Source organism: Embiotoca jacksoni, unplaced genomic scaffold (assembly GCF_022577435.1).
Source record: "Embiotoca jacksoni isolate LCO1_2020_lvr unplaced genomic scaffold, fEmbJac1.0.p SCAF_8, whole genome shotgun sequence".
Classification (NCBI taxonomy): domain Eukaryota; kingdom Metazoa; phylum Chordata; class Actinopteri; family Embiotocidae; genus Embiotoca; species Embiotoca jacksoni.
The window spans coordinates 2230173-2254480 of NW_027185436.1; the positions used below are offsets into that span (position 1 = coordinate 2230173).

At 43.5% G+C, this 24308-nt stretch overlaps 1 protein-coding gene across 2 annotated transcripts in view; it reads left to right on the forward strand.

The window, feature by feature from the left end:
* kremen1 (kringle containing transmembrane protein 1) overlaps positions 1-24308 on the forward strand; it is a 56907-nt gene that overhangs the window by 15271 nt on the left and 17328 nt on the right. For both annotated transcript variants that reach the window (XM_069178441.1, XM_069178443.1), the window contains exons 2-3: positions 7155-7317; positions 15132-15223. In XM_069178441.1, coding sequence (XP_069034542.1) covers positions 7155-7317; positions 15132-15223 — 255 coding nt within the window. The remainder of the gene's footprint in view (positions 1-7154; positions 7318-15131; positions 15224-24308) is intronic.

Below are 24308 nucleotides of genomic sequence, written 5' to 3' on the forward strand. Positions count from 1 at the left end.
CATCTGCTTTGGACCCTGTAATCACACAGAGAGTGCACAGTGTTGTGTGTGTGTGTGTGTGTGTGTGTGTGTGTGTGTGTGTGTGTGTGTGTGTGTGTGTGTGTGTGTGTGTGTGTGTGTGTTGGGGGTGGGGGGTGGGGTTCTGTAATGGTTGCACACAATCCTCGGCAACAGCACTGACAGAACTTCAGCTCCAACCAAACCACATATAATTTACATTCCTCAGATACCAGCTAACCTGAGCACAAACAGCACGATTGAAAACAGGTGTGTTTAGTGGCGACCCTTCGTGCTTCACCTTTCTTTGAGGTGCTATCTGGCTTTCATGTTACCTCGAGGTGGCTTAACTCATAAGGCAAAAGGTTGGTCGAATCTGAGGTGCATCACCATGTACGAGCGTTAATGCAGGAGCAACAGGAGACGTGGAAATCAGTAACAACCGACAGTATGCGAGAGCGGACAGAAGGCGAGTCAAAGCCGCACACAGCTTACACAGTGTTACCGCAAATTGATCGCTGCCTTTTGAGAGGCTCATCTATTGTGAGGAGGGTTATGGAATTGACAAACATGTCAAAAACATGTTAGCTCTCTCTCTCACACACACACACACACACACACACACACACACACACACACACACACACACACACACACACGTCGTCAGTGGGCGATATATCTACACTACAGTGATGAGTGGGTGAGAATGGCATCACCACAATGACACTGGCCCTACCACTGCAGGGAACAAAGGAGCCTGTGTGAATGTGTGTGTGCACGAGTGTGTGTGACCTTCCTCCCCTCCACGTCGGATCCATCTTAAAATACTGTGGCTGCTCCACTGATGAAAATTGCCCCCTTTCATTCTTACTGTAAGTGCATTATGGGAGGGGTATGGGTATGGGGGGAGGTGGGGGGAGGGGACGCTGGAATGATGTGGGTAGGAGATTTATGCATGTTTTGTTACTGCATTTGTTTATCGGGGCATCTGACAGTGCAAGTTGGCTGAGAGATCATTTTACCATCCATTAACAGACAAAACAAAGAAGAGAGCAGAGCCTGAAACTCCCCCATGCGAGGTGTACACAGCCATTAGCAACAGTGAGCCATCATGACTCGTATCACAAGCCGTAGATCTTCCATTTATCAAAGGCTGCTTGTGACGACGAACCCATATGGGGATGGCTTATTTTCTTTACAGAAGGAGACGCATTAGTAAGACATTTTTTCTCTCCCTTGAGCCCTGCATCGGTTGTTTGTTTGCTGGTGAAGGGCCCCAGCACGCAGCTGCGCCACAGAGCTCCTCTGGAATGAGATTTTGCACCTTCAGACCCAGACCCCTGGCGTTCGGGTCTGCGTTTGCTGTTAATTTTACGAGCCTGGGCTTTTGAACGGGCCTGTCTATAACATGGGGAAATGTGAAACAAACCAAGTGTTCACTTCACTGGTGCTACGTAGAAGAAGAAGAAAATTAGAGTCTGGGTTAACTATCTGCGGTGTCATAAAAACGGTCTTTGTCCCACCCTGACTCACTCTGTGTTTGCCTCTCTGTTTTCCTCTCTTCTTTCTTTTGGGCTTCATTTGGCGCCCCCCCTGCCATCCCTCTGTCTTTCACGATCCTTCCTTACAGTCCCAATGCTTTGCTCTAATTTGCAGTTTGGTTTCATTTAAGACGGATTGATCCCAGACGCCCTGATTGTGCACCTTGGAAAGCTCGAGCTGAACACTCTCAGCCCATCTCAGCTTCTGTATCTCCGCTCCGTCTCTGTACCCTCACTCATCGTCCCCACTTTCTCCCGACTTGTTTACTTTGGTGTCAGAGTTGGTTTAAAGCATGCGTTGACTATGCAGGAGATTTCTCCTTCTATTTGTTTAACCCTGTAACCCCTGTGTGGAGAGGGATGTGATTGTGTATGTGAATGATAAACTACAGGAAACAAGGACAATGTTCGAGGTGAAGAAGCTCTTGATGTTTGGAAATATGGCATTATTTGGCACACGTTGAGTATGACTCGAGGAAGGATGCCAAAGGGAGGTGATTGAATACAAAACCCCATCTACCCTCATGTCAGGTTGGCAGACGCGTCCCTGATGTCAACATTTTGCCAGCGGCTTTTTCCCCCCCGAGGGTTTCAGTCAGTCTCTGAATGTCCTTTACGTCATTGTCAGAGACTGCAGCCCATCAGTCACTCCCTGACTGTCTGCCAAGCCAAACTCAAAAATCGTCCCACCTCGTTCCATCTTTGTCCATTCGCAGAGCCAAAACTAACCTTACTCATCTGTGCTGTGTTTTTGTCAGATGCTACAAAGGTGGATGTTTTACACTGTGTATTCGTCAGTATGCATGCTGATTGATTTCTCAAAATCATTTGAGACATACTGCTTAATTTCAAAGCCAGCAAGTAACTAAAACAAAAAAAACAACAAAAAAAGGCTTTTATGCTTTCCATTTTTGCAACAAGCAACTTCAAACAGAGGGGATTTTGGCAGGGCTGTTAGCCCACCACTGGCTCCAGCAGATTAGAGTCTTTCCATTACGGAGCTAAATAATAGGGGCCGCACAAAAAGACGAGATGGGGCCATATTTTATAGGTGTTACCCAGCAACTTTGGCAGGGAGTCCTGTGGGTCTGTGGGTCTGTGGGTCTGTGGCTACTGTAGCGGTGAACTCGTGGGGTGGTGCAGCGGAGGGTTTCTGCAGGAAGAATGGTGGCGATCGAGGCTATTTTGGGACTGAATGAGTTTCTGATTACCCCACGTTACAACCGATGATAAAAGCATGAAATGAAAATGAGGACTGTAAAAAACATTGATAAGTCATTGTCAACTGATTTAACCAGTTAGAGGCTTTTGTACTCATCACTTGAGGGGCACGCATGCTTTTTTTTTCTTGCACTTTCATTGACCCTCTCGCATGCGGGTGCTTTTAAAGAACCCTCTTATTGGAGGGGAGAGATCAGAGAAGCTGGGCGGTGAGGTGTGGTCCATTAAACCCCCGCCCCCCAGCCTCTGGGAAGTTGTCATCAGCAACATCCAGGTTTGCTTAAAAAAAAAAAAAAAAAAAAAAAAAAGCCCTACAGAATATGTGCCTATCTTTGAAACCTGGATAATAAATGTGAAGCAATCTTCCTGCGATCCTCTGAAGTCTGATGTGGTTTTGATGTGGAAATGGGTGCTGTTGGGGGAAAAGAGGAACCAGACTTCTGCTCCAGCCAGCTGGGTACCCCCCAGAAAAGAACTCTGTAACCCGCTACATCTGGCCTGGTTTGGCCTGGCCCTGGCCTCTGTTCTCACTACACCGACATTAATGAGCACCACAACAGTAATGGCTACCAGTACACTGTGGGGGGACAGATTGTGTATTATTAATCAGATTTCTGTCATCTTTGTTTGCAGACTTTGGAGGACCTCTGAAACTCCATGTGCAGTATTGGCTGTGCAGCGTCCAGTCTTTGGTTTTGTTAGCGCCTGTACAAATTAGTTTTTGTGCATAGCACTGCACATGCACGCTTCTATCAATTCATTTTGTGTCACTTTATTATAGTGGAAATATTGCTTTTGCACAAAGCCTATTTTGCCATCCCCAGAGCCCAAAGCATGTAATAAAGATGGAAGGAAGCTCTTTATGTCAGCCTTCTGTGAGGAAGCAGTTGCCTGTAATTATCGCTGCTTTTCATCCCTCGTAGCAAACACAACAAATAAGTGCTCTTGTGCGACCTGGCAACGTGTTTCACAGAAACTATTTGTTTGTGAGCTTGTTTGTTTGTGTTCTAGAGATCACATGACCAAAGCCCTTATACTCTTTCGTTCTCTCTCACCCCTCTTTTCTCAGAGCATCAAGAGCATTTGAAGTTGCAATGTGGAAGTCATTAACCACAAATCCCAACAAATATAATAACAGGGCGATTAGCTCTCTCTCAGAGATCCTCTGCTCTTTTTTCTCTCTCGTTGCTGGGGTGGTGCTGTAGTCTGTGAGCGCAGGGCTTGGTCAAGGGCGAGTCCTCCTCTTCGCTTTCCCGGACTTTTTCTATTTGTAGATCTGCATGTATTTTATAGGAGCCTTTTTTTCCCCCCTCTTCTCTGTGTCTTTCATGCGGTGGTGGTTCTGTTTCCCATCACAGCCTATGATGAAACCACAAGAAAGCCCAGGCCCATGTGACGAGGGCGCAACAGTTGCTTGGTGACAGGGAGGGTGGTGGTGGTGGTGGTGGTGGTGGGGGGGGGGGGGATTAGAGGGGAGGGGGCCTGAAGTGGTGACGGTCCAATCAGTGGATGAGCTCTTCATCTGCTCCGGGACAAGGATAAAACGCTCATATCTGCACCGCTCCAGTGTAAAATTGGCCTTTTCTCTTAAGCTTGATAGATGTGTGGGCACCCACAGGACTTTTAAATGGCCCATTCATCTTTACGATGGCCTCACTTATCTCTGAGTCCTTGCAGATCTGCTACTTCCCATTCCCACCACAAGCAAATGGTGCCTTGAAACCACATGGAACACCCCCCTCCATCCCCCTAACAGTGGCAAAACGCTGCCATATTTACCATCTCGTCCTGGAAAGCTAACTTGGCCGCAGCAGGGCGGAATGATTGCCAGCGGCAACCCGTTCCAAGCGGACCATGTGCAGACAAGCCATGCTTCATCCTGAAACTCCAGAGTAAAGTTTCCTGAAGGAGGAGGAGAAGAGAGAGCAGACATTTACAAAGTCATTTGGCTCTCTCTTTTTGATATAGCGCATTGAGCAGCGCTGCACAGCCAAGTTCAGTCAGTTTAATACCTGCTCTTTTTGAGGAGGAGATATTTGAAGGACGTGAGCTCATTTGGGATGCAGTGGGTTGCCCTGTCCCTGCCTGATGTTATCCTCTTTGACTGGGGCAGTAACAGTCGTGATTGCTTTTGGGGAGCGGTGACTCATAATTGCGCTTGTGCCGCTGCCAAACTCCCCACAGCAGTGTTTCCTTGTCTTTCGTTCTGGCTGCCGGCATCCAGAAAAATGTAAATACAATAAGAATTCATCATAGGAGTCCCATCTTCCCACATGTATTACATTGTACAAAACATATCCAAATACTATCATTGTTGAACTGTACCTCGGCACCTGGCACTAGTGTTGATAAGAGAACACCCCCTGAAGTCTTCCGCAGGATAAAACGCTGCTCTCTGGTGACCACTTACATCTGCTTACAGGTGCATCTACTGAGACCTGAGGAGTGTGCATTATTTCACAAGCCTTGCCTGTCCTCTGGGTGTCAGCCCCATCATAACATGTTTCCTCCACCCCTCGTCTACGGGTGGCAAGAGCGTGACCCCTGTTGTAACACCATTAAGCTGTTTTTCTACTTTTATGGAGTCGTGCCCTGCTTCAAGCACTCTCAGGTGGATTTACGATCTGGCGTCTGATATCTTCACATGCCAAGGCTGTATTAATTTGCTAAGAGAGAAGGGAGCCGTTTGCAGACAATAGAGTGGCATCATAATTGCAGGAACCTGACACCATGCCGCTCCCTGCTGCTGTTGAACTCCTGTCAGGCAGACGATGGATGGCTGATAAGCTTGACTGAACAGCGCAGCCGAAACAACTTTAATTAAAAGCAACTTTGGCTGACACACTGAGAACAGTCGGGGCCTCTGATTTACTCCAAAATTAAGTGTTAGCAGTACTTTTGTGGTGGATGCAAGAAGCTGGAATGCGTGTTTGCGTGCAAGCTAACTGCTGTAAATATTGCACAGCGTGGTCTGAAGTATGGGAATGTAATTACTAAACTTTCAAGCGGCGTGATTCTGCATTTGTTCACATCTTCTGATAACAGAAAGAAGTTGTACTCTGGAGTTCATTGATCTCGAAAATAAGAAAACTCTTTTAGATCCATAAAACAACCTCTAAGAATCAGTTAAGAACGGACCTGGCAGCAGAGTACAGGAGTTGCATTACAAGGCTGTGAGGCTCAGGGATCCCCAAAGATCTGTTTGTCTGTTTGACTTGAAAGGGGATGATAGAAAAAACAAAAGCAGCAGAGGAGAAAAGAGCAGAAGATGGTGAGTGAGGAGAACAGATGATAAGACACACAAGAAAGGAAGTTGGGAAACCTTGGATTCAAAAGAGAATGAGCAAGAGCCTTGGAGCACAGCTGGCTCACCAAGGGGTATAATGACTGTCATATTGCAATGCATTAGCTCATACTCAGCCCAGACAGCTTGACATGATAAAAGGGGCCGGTCATTGGCTAACCGCATACATAGCAACAAGATCCCATGGAGACGAGCCAAACAAGCAAGTATTGTTTTTTTCTGTATCAGTGTAGTCGATCCATGTGCTCCTCCTTGACATTTTGAAATGCAGCTATCACTAGAAAGTTTCATTTGTTTTTTCATAATGTGTTACACCTTCACGTGTGTTGCCCTTGTGCCGTCTTATGCGTGTAATCTTTGCACACAGAGACGGTGAAAAGCCTGGTCTTATCCCCCCTGGTTACACTGAGCGGGTATCCTGCTCTGTCAGTCACGAGCACCTGCAGCATGAGTAATCATAACAGTTGCATAATAAATTAATGTTTTCCATTGTAATGCAATCAAAAGAGGAATTCAGTATTTGCTGTTAAAACTCTCTTGACAGGAGCCCCCCCGAGGCTCAGTACGTAGAGAGGTGATCCCTCCATCAGCCATTGTTTATTTGAATTCTCTCTTTCAGGACAGGAACAGTCATTGCTTTGCCTGGGGAACCCAGCTCCCTCTGTTTCTCACTCTCTCTGTGACTTGGCCATATGGTTGTTATACACTTCCTGGAAATTCAAGCCATATTTGCCTTTGCTGTGTATCTGTGGGGCTTTTTTCCCCCCTTCATGCTCATGTGTTAGCATTAATTGAAACAATACTGTCATTGATCTTGCTTTAACACTTTTGGCCAGAGCTTAAAACGTATAGTGCTACGGGCAAAGAATAAAATTCCTCCAAACTTATCGTCTATAAACATTCCTAACACATTAAAACATTTTAATAGCACAAGAGTTTTTCACAGAATCCAGATTCTCAATAAAGCAGGTCACAGATGTGGCTGAGTTTAACATGCTGGTTAAAAGCTCTCTCCAAGCTTTTGATTTTCATCTTAATAGATGTCTAATCCCATATTTTGATATATATTTATTTAATTTCTCTCTTTGCAGAGTGTTACACTGCCAACGGAGAGGACTACAGGGGCTTCCAGAACCAGACCAGCCTGCATGGTGGTAAACCTTGCCTCTTCTGGAATGAGACTTTCCAGCACCCTTACAACACCCTCAAATACCCCAACGGAGAGGGAGGACTGGGCAGCCACAACTACTGCAGGTGAGTTTATTTTTTTCATGTGGATATCCGCTCGTAGTATAACTCATGGACAGGGTTTGCGCATGAAAATGCCGATACAATGATGATATGCTTGGCTATGATCAAAGAGTTACTATGGGATTGAATATTGTAACGCAGGGTTGACCGACGGGACAAACAGATTTTCTATAGTTTAAATCAAAGGCTGGCAGACTTTTTGTGGCCACACGAAATCTCAAAAGTAAGTTTTAATATGTCATACAAATGTAAATATCATGCAAATAGTGTACCTCTAAAGAAGCACTTCCAATCTTTATGTATTCTGATCCTTGAATACAAAGTAGTACTAACCTTTCGGAGGCCTCGAGATTTTAAACTATCTCATATTTCACAATAAAGGATTACAGATTAGTGAAATGTTTTCTTCTTTAATATGTCAGTAATTATCTCAGGACCTCTCCGATTAATCTTGCGATCCCTTAAAGGAAATGTTTTGGGAAACACTCTTAATTATTGTCTTTCCATGAGTTAGCTGAGAATATTGATGAAAGCAGTTTCATGTTGTTTTGCTTAATATGAAGCCACTGCCGGAAGCTGGTTAACTGATCTTAACACAAAGACTGGAAACAGGAGGACACATGTAGCATAGCTCTATCTAAAGGTAACCCAACCCACCGACTTTCACCTCTAAAGCTTACTGATTAACAGCTTGTATTTCGTTTTTTACTTCTGTACAAAAGCCGAACCAGTAACGTGCAGGTTGGGAACCACTTTTCCAAAACCGTGTCTATTAAAACCTTTTTAGAAGATCAGTGATAATACTTTAAATGCAGCAATGAATTACTTTCAAACTTAAACTCAAACTGTGTCATGTTGCATTTGAAACATTACTGATTGTTAACGGATTGATAAAGAAAAGACCGTCAGAGTGGACCTGTTTTTTTCCCATTTTAAAGAGGCTGCAGAAGGAAAAGTTCCTTTAGATATTTTTTGCGAGCCTCCGTTATTTCACCACACATAAGCACGCTTTAGCTGTGGTTACCTGGAAGAATAACAATCCGTCCCTCTTGTTATTTGTTTTAAACTAATCTCCTATTGTGCTGAAGATCCTGCAGGTTTACCACAAAGTCGTAAGCAGCGGCTCACAGTGGCCGTCTCTTTAGCACTTATGTTGTTTTTGTTTATGATAATTGTGATTTTTGTTAATGATGTAACAAATGCTTTGAATAGCCTCTTTAAATCTTTTCTTTCTTTGAACTTTCTGGACAAAGCACCTGACTCGGTCAATAATTTAGAAGCGGGCTGCTGTCGTCTTGCGAAGGGTTCGAGCAGAGCGGACCTGCTCAGACATTTCCCTCTGAATATTTTATTGATGGTACCCGAAGAGAACGTTTAGCACTGTCATCACAAGGAGGCAAACATTCCTGCAGAGTTTGTGTAAGCAAATCTCCATCCCTCATCCTTGGAATGTGAAGGGACACGGTGGCTTTGGGTGTCTAGAAAGTCCTTTCTATTCTTCAGTCACACTCCAAGAACTGTCAGCGTTGCATGCACAACTGTCAAACTTGTGTATTTTCAGGCAGCCGCACTCTCTTCGTGAGTCAGTTCAAATTCACCGAGACGTCCAGAACAGTGGCTTGGCCCAGATCGCCAGGCCATAAGAAACAGAACACCTCCTCTCCTCATCGGCCCGAAGCCTCTGAAACATTTCTCTAAGTCATAGTTGTAAAGTCATAGCGCAGCAATGCTTTGAAGTGGCCCTGGACAGATTTGTTTTTACTCGAACTGGATGGGAATTCGGAAGATTTATGAGTAGAATACATGCAGAGGATGGAGGAAAGCTTTCCCTACACATTAGGAGTGCATTCGATTCAAAATGAACATCTTCATTGTTTGGATTTGGCTGTTTTCTTGGCCTCTGATGCAGTTAGCAGATTTTCCAACTCCCTGACAGCTCATAGCTTTGCTTCTTTCCAGACAGAGGGATTTCTGTCACTAAGGTCCAGAGCTTCAACTCGTCTCAGACTTCTTCAGTCACCCATCAGCAGCGCTTTGGGAACCAAAGTGGCCACTTCATTGTGAAAAAATGAGGGATGGAATTGTTGGCATATCTGCACAAGGTCAAGTATTTGTGCATGCGTCCACCCACATGTGTGTTGCGGTGCGCACGTGTTGCGATCATGAACACACCCAGAGAAGAGGGGTTTATCCTACTGCCTAGAAAGATGTGTAATGCTTGATTTGTTTGGTCAAAGGAAGCTGGCTCATGAGATGGATTTTTCCAGCCCTGTGGGAAACTGTCTTGGACGTTGTTGCGCAATTTGGATTGCAAATCGCCTTATTTACATGAGGTGCATCTTACAATTCAAATTGTTTCCGCTATTTCCTTAATGCCCTTTAACTGTCAAACTCTTTCTCATTTTCCTGTCCTATCTTTGTTTGTCTGTCATCGGAGGTTTAGATTTTTGTCGATGTTTCTGGCTAGAACTCCACAATAGCTGGTAATCCTTTGGACAAAAGGGGGAGGCAGCAGAATGAACACTAGAAGGAGGGGTAACAAAGCAAAGCCAGGCAATTTTGGCATGTCTGACCCTGAGGCCAATTGTGGTTTTAAGAAATGAGAGCTGAAGCCTGGGCACAGGTGGATAATATGAAGCCAGAAACCAGTACATGTCTTAACTTTAACACACGTTTCCAAGCACGTATCAGATGAAACAGAAAAGCAGAGGATTACAAACTGACTTTGTCCCATCACCACTTGTTCCTGGTTGTGATTTAGTCAAGAGGGCAGTAGAGTAGTGCTGAAGAAAGAACCCTAACAGCCCCCACATTTCATCTTTATAGCCTGCCATAAAATACCCCAGTGAAAACAGGGAGAAACTGGGCAGAGGGGAAATGTCACATTACTTCCCCGCAAAGAAAGGAGCACAAAGCCTCAGGAAAAGGACAAGAGCTCTCGTGTTTAAGCTGAGACTTAGTGAGGCTCATTTTAGCAGTGAATATCACATTACTAATCACGGTTCGACTCATTTCATATCGTAAAATAGAGGTAAATGATCTCCTCCTAAGTCTGGTATTGAGCTTGAATGTGGGTTTGCATTCATTCCACACTTTTACACTTAAACAAGACACTTTTTTTCAGTCCTTAAGTACTTCTTTGACCTTTTCTGAATACTTCATGGCATTCTTAAGAAGAACATCACACGAATCAAAGTACTGATTTATGTTTAATTTATTATTCCTTCCTATCAGCCCGTTCCTACAGGCTGATATTGGACCCCCCCCCCTCCACACACATCTCCACGTGCATTAGTATGAGGGTGTGAAGTGCATGATGGTTCAGCCGGTGGTTGAATAGCCTTCCCATCCATTTGATGGCTATTTATATGCAGGTGTGTGTGTGTACTGTAGAATTTATGAGTGCTCACGATGGCCTCTAATGCTTTTCCCTGACATAGATGAGATAATGGAAATGCCAGAGTGAATAGTGTTCCCCAAGTTGATTGTAATTGAATCTCCATGATGTCAGGTGCAAATCTGAGGTCAAGCAAACTGCAGCCAAGTTGTCCAGTGGTTGTATGACTATATATTAATTATATTAATCCCAGGGCGGTTCTTTGTTAAATTGAAGAAGTTAATAGAAGTCTTCCACAAGAGGATGTACTGTCTGATGGTAAAGCATCAGCCATCAACATTACTGTAATATCAGAATTGTAGTAGGAACAAATTTCATGCAATAAAATGTACCCCTTATCTATTTGGACCAAGCGGCAACGAACAGTGACGTCACCCGTTGGTTTGTGAACGGCCAATTTGAAGCCTCGAGTTCGGATTTCGACGAGCGCCATCTTGCTACTTCTGAGCGGTTTGGAGCCGGTAGTGACCACAGTTGGACAAACTGGGGGGGAGCGAACGGGGGATCTGACTCGATCTGATTGGAAACCCGGCGATACTACGTCCCTCCCACCGAAATCCGTAACCTGACTGCACCACAGGCCTTTCAGAAATCCTGGATATTGTAGCGAACATATACGTTAATTTTTCAAATCCCATCTAATGAGTTCATGTTTGTTTATAAGTTGTCGTGTTTTATGGATACATTTGAAATGGCTGACAGTTTTCTAAAAGTATAATCTTAAGCTTTCAGCCACCTTTAGTGGTGCTTGTCACTGTCTTTGATGGTCCATTAATGGATGGTTTTTGCCGAAATACACAAGGTTCCACCTTTGATTTTATGTACACAGATTTATAATTTGCCTTCATGTTTCTGGTCTGCAGATTACCTCATCAGGATTTTTTTTTGGACACATACCGTTGCTTTGATCATTTCCCAATGTTTTTAGCACTTTAAAATGAATTCTATTCATCTTCATCGTATTGCGGTGGAGGCAGAAATCTTAAAATTTTGAGTGCAATAAATCAACATGGCGAGGTATAACAGAGGTTGGGTGAAAAACAAATTCCTTTGTAATTCAGGTAATCGTTTTTATAAAGATGCTGGTCAAAGCACACAGTGTCACGTTTATCAGCTCCACATGACCCATGAACTTCACGGCCTTGTATTTAGCAGAAGTAGACTGTGAAAGAACAACAATAGACAGTAGACTATACATGTCAGCCCACAACCAACAAGCCCTCTTCTTCAATACATGCATTCATGCAGCACAGCAGCAGGCAGCAGTTTGCATGCTAAATCATCAAGTCAATTAAAGAGTCTTCTCTCAGGCGGTAAATTGCCAGACTCTGATCTGCTGTTGACCTCAAATCCCGATCCAGACAAGCCTTTCACCACCACTTTGCAATCAGCATTTCTCCTCTCTCCAATTCTGCAAAAGTCGAGCTTTCATCTTTTTTTTTTTAACATGTCCTCTGGTTTCACTAAACAAAAGTTTAAAGTTCTGCTAACTAAACAAAAGTCAGTCTAGCATCTCGCTTTAAGTTTATCTCATGAAAAATGGTGTTCCCTGAATTCACGCACATAGTTTGATGTGTATGATTTTTCGATTGTTATATTTAGTTTCACTGTGCCAAGAACTTTATAGATCATCTTACATTTTCCAATCAAAGTAAAGAAAATCTTTTGAACAGCAGCCAGCGAGGAACAGCTGTTTTTCTCAGTGTTTAGACATAAGCCACTCTAAATGCAGGAGTGGAGAGCCTGCAAGGCAAAATGCAATGTGGCTATAATTGGCTCTGAACCGAAGTGTGTGGCTCACTCCGAGCAAAATGAGTCAATCAGTGTAATTGTGCCAATTAAGTGTCCAAACATCTTCTGTGATCTACCCCTGGGTATAGGAGTGTTTCGACAAGATCTTCTACTCAGAGCCAAGTGGACACACACACACACACACACACACACACACACACACACACACACACACACACACACACACGGGAAGCAACTTTCATCTGAGTTACTCCATGACGTGCTGCTGGCTGGCTGCTGGGTTAAATTAATGGATTTCCATCCATCGGGGTCGGCTCTTATCTGCACTGTGGCACCTCAGCTAGTCTGAAACTGTCTGCGTTCCACCTTCTGTTTGACCTTCCCTCCCTCCTCTCACACCCACACACACACACACCTTAACACAACATGCACAGTAGCACCCCGGGGCAGGATTGATTATGTTTCTCTGTTATGTGGGCTTGCCTGTTCACTTTAGCCATGTGGATGATGTTCCCATGCTTCTGCTAAAAGGGTGTGTGCAGGTGTGTGTCTGTGAGAGAAGAATGAAAACGCTATTTGGGCACCGGAGCTTGGGAGAGAGCTCGGAGGGGAGGAGCCCACCACATCATTTACTGATCAAAGATGCTGGTGGGTCAGAAAGGGGGTGGGCGGTCTGCTGAGGATGTTTTTTAAGCGCTCATGGTTGTAAATCATGTCTGCCTCCTCAGGGGGTGATTAAGAAGGTGCAGTAAATTACAGAAGTGGCTATAGTATCTTATACGAGTTCTGGGGAGTCATATTTCAAACAAGCCTATAATGCGTTGATAGGCATGAAAGCGAGAAGAGCAGAGAGAAATGGAGAAAGGGTATATAATCCAATGTTTTGATGGTTGGGCCCAGATTTTGCTCTTTTCAGCCATTTCCACCTTCGCTTCGGGCTCAACAAACAGGTGTCTGCCTCCAATCTGGGTGGAACAACAAACAGATCTGGCCTCATGATATGGTGTCCAGATTTACTGGAAAACAAACATGGGAACATGGGAAAATTTCAGATGGAGAGTGGTTTTGATGGGAAAGAATAGAAAGCAATGGGACGAGATGAGCTTTGTCTTCACATATTCCCACTGGCAGCAAGCTGAAGGAAAGACAGTGGTAACTGTTAGCTAAATAAGTAAAAGCTTAAAGGCACTTAAACTGAAGTTCAATCCCGAAAAAAAAATCTTTAGAACGACATCTTTGTCAATACCTCATTCTGAGTTTGAAAAGAGAGGAGGAAACTCAGGATACTGTTTTTGATAGGAGAAGAAAAGAAATGGAAACGCCCTTCACAACTTTGCACACAAAAGGTGAAACAGGATAGTGCAGTCCTGCAGGGCTTTTTCAAGATGCTACAATGAGGTGTGTCAAAGGAGATGGCAATTACAGTCAGGGCAAAAAAAGAAAAGAAAACAGCGATGTCATCTTAGAAGGTTTTTATAGTCAACAAGGAGTATATGTTTACATTTCCCAGTAATACTGAAATAAAACTTAAAAGAGTTCAAGAGCTGCTTTGATTTAATTTATCGGCAATTTCGAAGTTACCATAAGGCTCGTGCTTTATAAAGTTGGATGATTACCCTGGAGATATGGAGCCTGTACAAAGCTTTTTGGTATTTCTATCTTCATTCCCACTTCTCATCGCTTTTGTCAGGGAAACTGAAAAGGAAAAGCACCGAGGGGCCCGTCAGCCTTATTATGATGGGCTAAAAGTGCCTTGATGAGGTTTAAAAGAGGCCGAAGCCTCAGACAAAAGCTCGGCCCCATCACCCGTCCCTTTTTCAGGTCTGTGTCTGGCCCAGAACAAAGAGCCTCCACCCCCGACCCCCAACTGGACCAATTGGTCTGGCCCTTGACTGACATGCATGGTCAAGCCTCCAGAGTGTGGAAGGAGAAGCTAAAGCAACAAGCACCAAGGGGGGCTACTCGGGATGATTGACACGGCTGAGATAATCTCCCTCTGAAAGACTGTCGAGGTTTCATCTCTCTTCAGAGGGGCTTTCAGTTGATGTCCTGTCTTTGTGTTACGCGTTTGGCCCTGATAGCCCATCTATCCAATACTGCTTTCATTACCACTCCAACACACCTCTAAGACTTCATTTACTTAAAGACGCAGCTGCATGAATCAACACCACGTATTTTCATAAAGATTTCCATCGACTCTAAATGTCCTTCTGACTTCATTTCGTTGAACAAACAAAAGACAAAAAAAACTGTGCACCACAGCAAACATCTGGTCGAGTAGGACAGACTTTAACCCGTGTTTAAGAACAGCTGATTTAACAAAGTTGTTCACGTTATTTACTTATATATACGTTTTTGTTTTCAAACTGCTGAATAGGCAAGGAGTGTTTTGATTGTGGCTTATGACCGCTACCTGTTAACCAGACAAACAGCACTCACCCAGATCATAGTTTAATATTTTAAAAGGGGCTGAAACTAACAACTATTCATGAGCAATTAATCTGCCTATTATTCTGCTGAATAACTGTTTTGGTGAAAAAAAAATGCATTTTTATTATGTTTAAGGTGTTAAACACCAGAAGAAATTCATTTTTACTATCATGTACGAAAAAGAAAAAAACTTCAAATCCTAACAATTTGAGAACCAGAGAATGCTTTGCGTCTGCAGGAATCCTGATGGGGACGTTCAGCCCTGGTGCTACATTGCCGATCACGAAGACGGGATCTACTGGAGATACTGTGACATCCCGACGTGCCAGAGTAAGAGACGGCCATTCCTTTATCTCTCTCTCTTTCTCTGCTCTTCCCTTCCATGCCCTCAGGGCCGTATCGTGGGCACACGGACCAGCCGTGTCCATCGCTGTGCTCATCTTCTCGTCTGCTATGAATAGCTTTTATGGACGATATGGCTTGTACACAGCTATCATCATCTAAAAAATGTCTCTAATTGCCTACCGTCACCCATCCTCCTGCCATGCCTGGGCCTGCCTTTACTTTAATACAAGCTGTCAATCACTATCTGTGTGTGTGTGTGTGCGTTTTTGTGTATGTGTTCATATGTTTCCCCCTTTGGCTTTGTAGCTTGTTTTGACATGCTTTTTGATGTGAGTGATTATCTTCATCTACCAGTTTATTTGTATGTTTTGCTCACCTATGGGTGTGAGAGTGTCCCTGTCCAGTAATTCCTGGATGAATACATGTGATGGACTGTTTACGCTGAGAGATTTAGTGCTTCTGTGCGCTCTCTTGGCACATACTGACAAAGAGCTGTCTGTCTTTAATCCCCTTACTTTCATTTACTCCACCTTTTTAATCACCTCTTTGAAAAACAGACTCGGGTGGGTGAACTTTAACTGTTTTTGATGCCAAAGAGCAAAAGTCCTACAGAGGAGGTTCAGATGTGGTGATTAACTGCAAGCATGTAAGCGTCACAAACAATGATGCTGCTATTAATTTAAGGTTATTTCAACATTTTCCATTTTAGTCTTCTGTGCATAAAAATGGCCATAAAGGTTAGGCCGGAGGTGTTATTGCATATTTTTTCTCAACTAAAAGAATTTCATAACTGGAAACAATGTCAGGCATAAATTCTGTCGAGCAGAACTGAATTATTCTGTACAACTAAAAATAAATATTTCACCAGCTTATTCAATCATGAATAACATCCCATTTTGTTACATAATTGACCTCTTATTGTGAGGTTACACAGTCCTCTTTTATTTTTTCAGAAATGTATTTTCCGTTCTATTTCTTAGTTGTTCTCTGTTTTACTTCTGTTATCGCTGCCTCTGAATAGTTGATGTGTGTGTGGAATGCAGTGGTTAGCACTATCACCAGCATCAGCGCGGAGGTTCTGGGTTGCTGCTGGCCAGTCCTGTGAGGGGTTTTCATGTTCTTTCCGTGCCTGTGTGCAAACATGCATCTTAAATTGCATGCAATTAGGACTGAGTGCGAAAAGTTGTCTGTCTCCGTGTCAGCTCCGTGATTGACCCCACCTCTCGCCCGATATCAGCTGAGAACACCTCCAGCCTTCCCACGTTCCTCAAAGAGGATGAACGGTATGGCTAATTGATGAAAAAAAAAAACTGGTGGTTAGTAGTAATCAGACAGAGAACTTAGAGATGACTTTTCATTGCAATAGGTACCAGCAGGCCTGAAGAGCCTCCCAGCCCCTCCAGCTATCCCACCATTATCCTGTCTGAGTAACATGCTTGACTAAAGCCTGCTGTTTGAAAGGCTCAGGACCCATTAGCCCATCTAATAATGCCTGTTTGCTGCATGGCCTGTGTATCTATGTTTATCCATGGTATTTTTGCGTGTTCATGTGTATAGGAGCTTGTGCGTATCCCATTAGACATTTGACTGACCTATTTCAAACAACTGTCCACTTGATTCAGTGTGTCTCGGCAGATATCCCAAACCTTTGTGGCGTGGGAGGAAAGAGAAGAGCAGCCTGCACCGTCTCTGTTCGGAGCTCCTTATCTTTGGTAAAATTGGGCCAGCTTTTGTTCCAGATGGGTTTGCCATGTGCTGCCTCAGCCTTTTTTTTGTCTGGGATCCAGCGCTGTGCAGCGTGTAACACGTCCTTGCGACATGTGGCCCCATTTTCTAACGGCTGAGAGCTGTGCCCGTATCGAATGCTGCTTTATGGATCGTTCACCCATTCTGTAGAAGTTAGATCGAGCCCTGTAAGGTAAGACAAAGAGACGAGGTTTACTGAGCCAGGCATCCAGTGTCATGAAAACACACTTGTTTAGTGGAGATAGTTTCTCCCTGCAGGGATACCAGACTGAGCTTTCAGACACGAATGCTCCGTCTCATCTGTTGTGAAACCACAAACGCCACGTGGTGCCTTCACCTTCTGGCGCTGCCTGTTCTCAATCTGCTGCATTTAAAAGTTTCGGCTGCCAATTGAGAGACTGCTGATGTTCCCTCTGTGTCAGGGTTCTCAGCCTGCGACTGTTAACAACAGCTTGAAAAACAGTGTGGCGTGCCGGAGAAAGGCCAGCAGTGGTCTTTCTTTTCATTTCGTCTGGCCTTTGTTTTTTTTCTACTTTTTCTGCTCACGTTTGACGTTGTGTGGTCGGTCGCCGCTCGCTGAGGCACCTGCCACAGCCTGCAAATGCTTATATGTCATCCAGCTGGCATCCCTGTCATCTAAGGTCATGCCACCCGAGTGAGGGTGACACACCCTGGTTGAGCACACACTGCTGGGCAGGTCACATAAGGCCAGAAACACGTCGTCTGTAATTGTGGATTACAGTGTAGGTCACTACATTTGTTGATCATAGTAATCCCTCATGGCAGCAGTTATCATGTGGTGCAATATGTTTTAACATTTTAAAAAGGCGTGCTGTCATCGTTTACTGTATAAATTTACATTTCTACAGTGAGCGATGTCCTGCAGGATTGAGGCCCTTCTCACCACTAAATGCTCAGCTAAGCACATCCTTGTCACAAGTGTCATTATTTATTCAAATCCAGCTCGTGCGGAGCGGAGCCGCGTTGTTCTGCTGAAAACATTTTCCCTTAATGTTTCTTAAAATCTCAGCTCTGTACCATTTCCCAACAGTTTACTCATGATTTGAAGTGCACTGACAGTCAAGAGTGAAACGTTACACAAGGACATTTTGAGGAATGTGGCTCATTGTGAAATTCACTGTTCCCTGACCATACCGTAGGTCAGTTCAGTGACGGTGCATTTGTAGTCAGGCTTCAGTGTGTAGGCAAGAGAAGCCTTATTGTTGTCTGACTTAGGAACGAGGCGTATTTCTAATGAGGTTTGAGGAATTTACCAGTGAGACCTGCGGCTAAACCAGCAGGCTCACCAAATACCAACGAGAACTGACAGCTAAATCCAAAGTCAGATGATCCACATGATTCATCGCAAACAATCGAGAGAAAAGCCAGTTCAAATTTGATGTGTTAATAAAGCCTTTTGTTCCCCACTGTAATGTTTCGTGATGTTCTGAAACCCTTCGTTTACGTGACGGTCGCCACCGTGATGGCTGCTCCCCCGGGGGCGTTCAATACCGCAAAGACATTCTGTTTTGGTGCGGCTCCTTTAAGCTGACATGCGTTTGCTCGACGATATGCTCTGACTGAATTTGACTGACACGGAGTGAAAGTGTCAGAGTGAAGTCCTTGAGCGTTTGCCAAGACAAAGTTGCTTTGATCTGCACATAGGGAGCACATCTCTCAACAGCATATAACCAAGAAAAACTTGTTATGCCACTGTGACTTCCTGCAGCAGAGCGCCCTGCAGCAGCTGTGAGTTTTCCCCTGTTTTGGTGCACTGTGGCTAGTTTTTTATTTTTTATTTTTTATTTTAAAGTAAATAAAAGTACAGGACTCCATTTTAATCCATCTAATCAGAATTGTTAAACTGAGGAATAATAACGGGCGATACACCCTCTTTAACACCGAAACTGCCCCGTGCTGTAACGTTTCCTTTCAGGTAATAATTTTCATGAAAGAGCGTGATACTTAACGTTTACACTCTCTTTTATTTCAGACATTGTTACCACGGCCGACAATAGCTGCTGTGTTGTGTAATGAGCCTCATTATCCGCCGGCCACCATCCCCCGCTTTGAGATATTTTGAGATATTACTTTTGTCATAGAGCTGTCAATGTGTTTGCACCTGAACATTTAGCCAGCTTAATGCATGAATAGCTTACACACGGCATGTTATACTTTTATCCATTTGAGCAATTGAGGGCATGTCTGATTAACCATGTCTGTCATCGTAGAACAATAGTCTGAAAACCAGCGGCACCACATCCATCTGGCAGGCGAAGCAGTCGCACCTTGAAGACATTAAAACAAAGTAGTTATGTGTTTGGTCGTGGGTTTTATTGCTGAACGTTGAGGAAAATATGCAGTGATGAGATATTGCCTTCATTAGGACTGATTTATGAAGGTGCTAAATGGTACTTTGAAGTTGTGGGACACCTGAATCACCTTTGACATAGTGATGGATGAATGTGATCAGGTATTTGTGTCAAGGTTGCTCTACGTGTGTCAGCGGCTTACAAAGTTTTACACAAGTCTTTTTTGAACTTACTCACCTCAGTTGCTGTAAACGTCCATCTTGTCCACGCCAAGACAAGCTGTTTAATAAAGAGAGATAAAACATACCAGATCTGAGGTTTGTAGATTAAATGGTAGCAGAAAATAATGATCTCCTTTTGTGATTGAGTGGATTCGTTTTTTATTTCTTGGGATCAGTGTCGGTTGGTCAGGGTTGATTTTAGTGATTGCTTGCGTCATGAAATTTGGCCCATTCAAGTTTCCCAGCGGGTGAATCTTAATGACTTTAGTGCACCCCTGACTGCTAGAGCATGATCAGCAGGCCATAGTTTTCACTTATTCACAGAAATATGTCTACATCTACTATAGAGATTGGTTGGCATTCATGGTTACCAGAGGATGCATTGTTATGCCTGATGCACAGAGCTATGCTAATCTTACAACAATTTTTAAAGGAAAGGTGAGCGAGTAACACTGATCCATAAGTTTCAGTTTCAGGGTCACTGTAGTCAGGTCGGGGGGGTCAAAAGATTCAATTTAGCTCTGTACAAGTGAGACTTCAGACGAAAGTAACATGGGACTCTCAACAGTTGTTGACATTTATTCTTGGGTGATAAATTAATTATCAAGAGGATTGTTGCTACATTTTCCTTCAGTTGATTTAAATGTTTCTGTTCTAATTCAAGACTGCGAGTCCAAATTGGAGCCGAACTGGTCCAAAGGAGGTCACATGAAGAAGTGAAGGTTTTACCTGACTGCCACCATCAGACTGCATCCAACCACTCAGTACACCAAATAATTAGATAATACACACAGGTGTTATTCCTAAAATTACTGTGAAAGAATGAAGCAATTTGAATCAGGCTAAGGGAAAAGTATCTTTGACGAATTCATGAGTGGCAGCAAAAGTAAATGGTTGAGTGAATGTCTGAGAAAAGAACAAGTGCGAATCAAAATAAGCAAGAGGTCGAGACAAGTCGGACATGTGGTTTGGAAACCAAGCCCAGACTGAAGCACCACAGCCCTGCCTCGTGGCTGTTGTGGCCGCCTCGACCAGAGATGGATGCTTTCAGGTTCTGTTATTGCAGCATTTATCTCACTCTCTGTCATTCTTTGGAGAGGCAGAATATTTCCCCACGGTGGTCTTGTACCAGCTTTCACCACAACCAACCCTCCCAACCAGCATACTGAGGCAGATTCAGGCGTCACTGAGTGGAGAAGGTTGTGTGTTTCTGTGAGTGTGTTTCTGTCCTTTGGACAGTGTAACATTCAGTTAGAAAGGCTTTCAGAGAGAACTTCTTTGTGGAGTGACATTTTGGTCATTCTTTATAACCAATATCTTGTTAAGTTTTTGCTTGGAGATCTCAAAGTATATTTTCACAAGAAAAAAAATGGAAATCAAAAAAGCAAAGTTATGTCATGAAAGGTTTACAACAGATAATCGAGCAAAACTAAAAAGGTGTGTTATTGAGATTTATCTCGTCACTGTCTAAGGCTTATAAATTAAAAAAAAACAAATACCTGCCACGCTTATTGTCTCCCAACCTCTTAATTATTTAAAATTATTCATATAAACACAGAAAAGTTCTTCCTTTTAAAGCAATTTTATATATTGAGTCCTCACAGTTTGAGTAGCTTTAGAGATTTAGTTCAAACCTGCACGCAACCCCATTCACCTGTTTTAAACCTGTCCTTACCTGGCAAAGTTGGTGGGGGGTCCATGAGCACACTCAATGTTATCTTCCTCTTATCTTTGACCTCTTCGTAGCTCCACCCACACGTTCCCTCAGGGGAAATACCTGCCTGCACTGCTGTGAGGAAACTCTTAAGCAGAAACCAGAGTCGAGACTCTTTTACCAAAACAAGCCAGAGGACGTCAGGTAGATCACATCTCTCAGCCGCCTCGCTCTCTCTCTCTCTCTCTCTCTCTCTCTGGCTCCTTCCCTCATTCAACATGGCCGGGGTTAAATCAGCCAGGTATTAGGGAATTAAAGGTATTGATTACGAGGGGAGCACTGTTGTGTAGAATGTTTGCAAATGAGAACAAGTAGCTGGCCATTGTTTAGTGCTCGTCTGGGAAGGAGGAGGAGAGGAGTAGCAGGTCAACCACTTTAGGGCTCAGGAATGAGGGCTCTCAGCCAAAATGTAGATCAGCATTTCTCTGCACACGTACAATAAATGTAATTTTTAATTGGATATTGTGCAGAAAGTGTGTGTGCGTTTGCCATTTTGCCTGTTTTCAGGTTAATTAGATCAAAATCCTTTAGCATAGTCGTAATTATTTGAAGTGGGAAGTCCAAATTTCCGAGTTTCCAGTCAGAAACTTCCACCTGAAGTCAGATTTTCGATTGGGAAAGCCAGAAGACCTTCGCCAACCCTGAGCATGAAATCCAGGATGCACTGCATCAACAGTGAAAGTTGTAGTAGCCTATTAGCCAAGTCAAGTCAGTTTTTTGCAGCACATTTAAATATTACAAAAGTTGACCAAAGTGCGGCACATCAGACAGAATTCAGACAATCAGATAGACTTTAAACATTTAAGCCATTAAAGACAAAATAAGTCATGGCGCTGCCATTAAGCGCCCATTTCTTCAGATATTTGGGCTTCACTTTTGGGGCTCTATCACGATGTCTATCATCTCTTTATGCAGTATTCAATTATCTAATAGACAGAATTGTCATTAATTTTATGGAGCACATTTATACTCCCCGTTTAATAAGGCCCTTGGAGAACAACAAGCCATGTGTTTAGTTTTAGGACTAATTAATCTAAGAAAATCACCAACATGTTATTTATGGTGTTCTTTACTGTCATATTGTTGAAATGAGTACTGCAGCTCCATGGGACCATTACCGGAGCTTTTAGCTGTTAGTCATGTATTACTACCTCTACTCACGATGTTTCAAAGGATGTTTGGAAAAAAGGCTTTTTTTTCTCTCTCTCCATTGTTGTGTTTCAGTGTCCTTTGCAACCGTGCATTAGCGAAGTTGTTTTATGCCAGTTGTCCCGGCTGAATGATGTAACAATGATGCACTTTTACTCTTCACTTATATACATGGAACTTGCATTTCAACTATCAAATGAAAGTTGCATGTTTGCTGGATTCATTTGGAATAAATACATAAATATCCTTGTGAAAAAGTTTTTTTCTTCTGAACATTGATCAAGACAGAATTTGGCTGTGAATTTGGTTTTTCAAACTGTTTCTATAGTGTCTTATTTGTTCCACATTTGTGCAGACTTCACCCCTTTGCCTCCAAATAACCAGGAGAGACTGCCACAAACAAGAAGTTTATCTCTTTGAAAGTGAATGATGATAAATGGAAGAGCTTATCTGACACCCGAGGTGGTCACAAAGTGCCTGCTCATCTCGTCATCTCCCAGCCGGCCTGTTATCGAGTCCTCCGAGACTCCTCGGGACACAGGCTGCTTGGTCTGTCAGGGGAGGCAGCGATGCGGCTCGGTGGCCATTTTTCATATCTTCCCTGCATTGTTCAGCCTGGACGCTGAGAAGGCACTAATTACTCATTTAAAGCTCTGGCTCTTCCTCCTTCCCTCTAATTAGATGGTTAGTCACTATCCCAGGGCTGGAGCATTGATCTCCTCCATCTCAATCTTGTTGCAACACAGCCTTGATGACACACACACACACACACACACACAGAAATGTTAAAACAGGATTAAAGAGGACATACAGACGCATTAAGCATGAGCAACATACAGTGGAGGATCCCCGTCTGCATCTCTCTCTCTCTCTGTCACACACACATGTTTTGAGCATCCGGCTAGAAAAGTCAGTCTGTTAGATACAAATACTTCTCTCATTCGGTCCAATAATAAGTTCTTTATTGTCTAACTGTAAACTGTTCCCATTTACTGGCCGGAGAATTTATGATCTTCATAAAAAACAAAACAAAGCATAAACCCAGCAGAAACACAAAATGGTCACTCCCACCTCCTTACAAACAATACTGAGTTTCCAGAAATGGTTGTCCTGGGGGGGAATTGTGGCATATTCTCTTGTGTTCTCGTGGGCTGTGGTGCAGTCGACAAGACTAATCACAGGCTTGATGAAATGCAGCAGCTGTATTTGTTTATGTATTGAGTATACTGTCCTACAAAAGGGGTAATAAATGGGGCCGAGACACAATGAAAGGGAGACGGAGCGAGGAATACAGGCAGAGAAACAGAACGGGATGGAATGGGGAAAAAAATCACATAAACACCAACTGTGATAAGTGTTGTTTCCTTGCTTTGTTGCACTTAGCAGTCCTCAGAAGGCAGTGTGTGTTTCAGGAGGCGTGTGTGTGTGTGTGTGTGTGTGTGTGTGTGTGTGTGTGTGTGTGTGTGTGTGTGTGTGTGTGTGTGTGTGTGTGTGTGTGCGTGTGCGTGTGCGTGCGTGCTTCAGATCTGAATGGTTAACCTGCTACTGTTGGATTACTGGTGGGAAAGTTTCCAAGGCGTCAACATACCTGTGTTTTAAATTACTTGCATTGAGCCTTTTTAGCACTTGAGGAATGTGCTTTTAAAATCGTGCTTCGACTTTCAACCTCACTTCTTTTCCGTCGTGTCTCTAATGTGGAAGCACTAATGAATATTTGTCTCTGGTTTTATTGTGATGGGATTTAATTGAAGCCAAGCTGCTGCTTTAATGCTCATTTGAAGGTTTTTTTTTTTTTTTTTTCCCAGTGTGTTTACTTGATAAATACTTTTTACAAGCTGTAACCAGAGATAATTCTCAGCTTTTTTTGTGTGTGTAAATGCCACTCACTTTCTTTGATATCAAAACATCATCTCTGGGATGTCAAACTT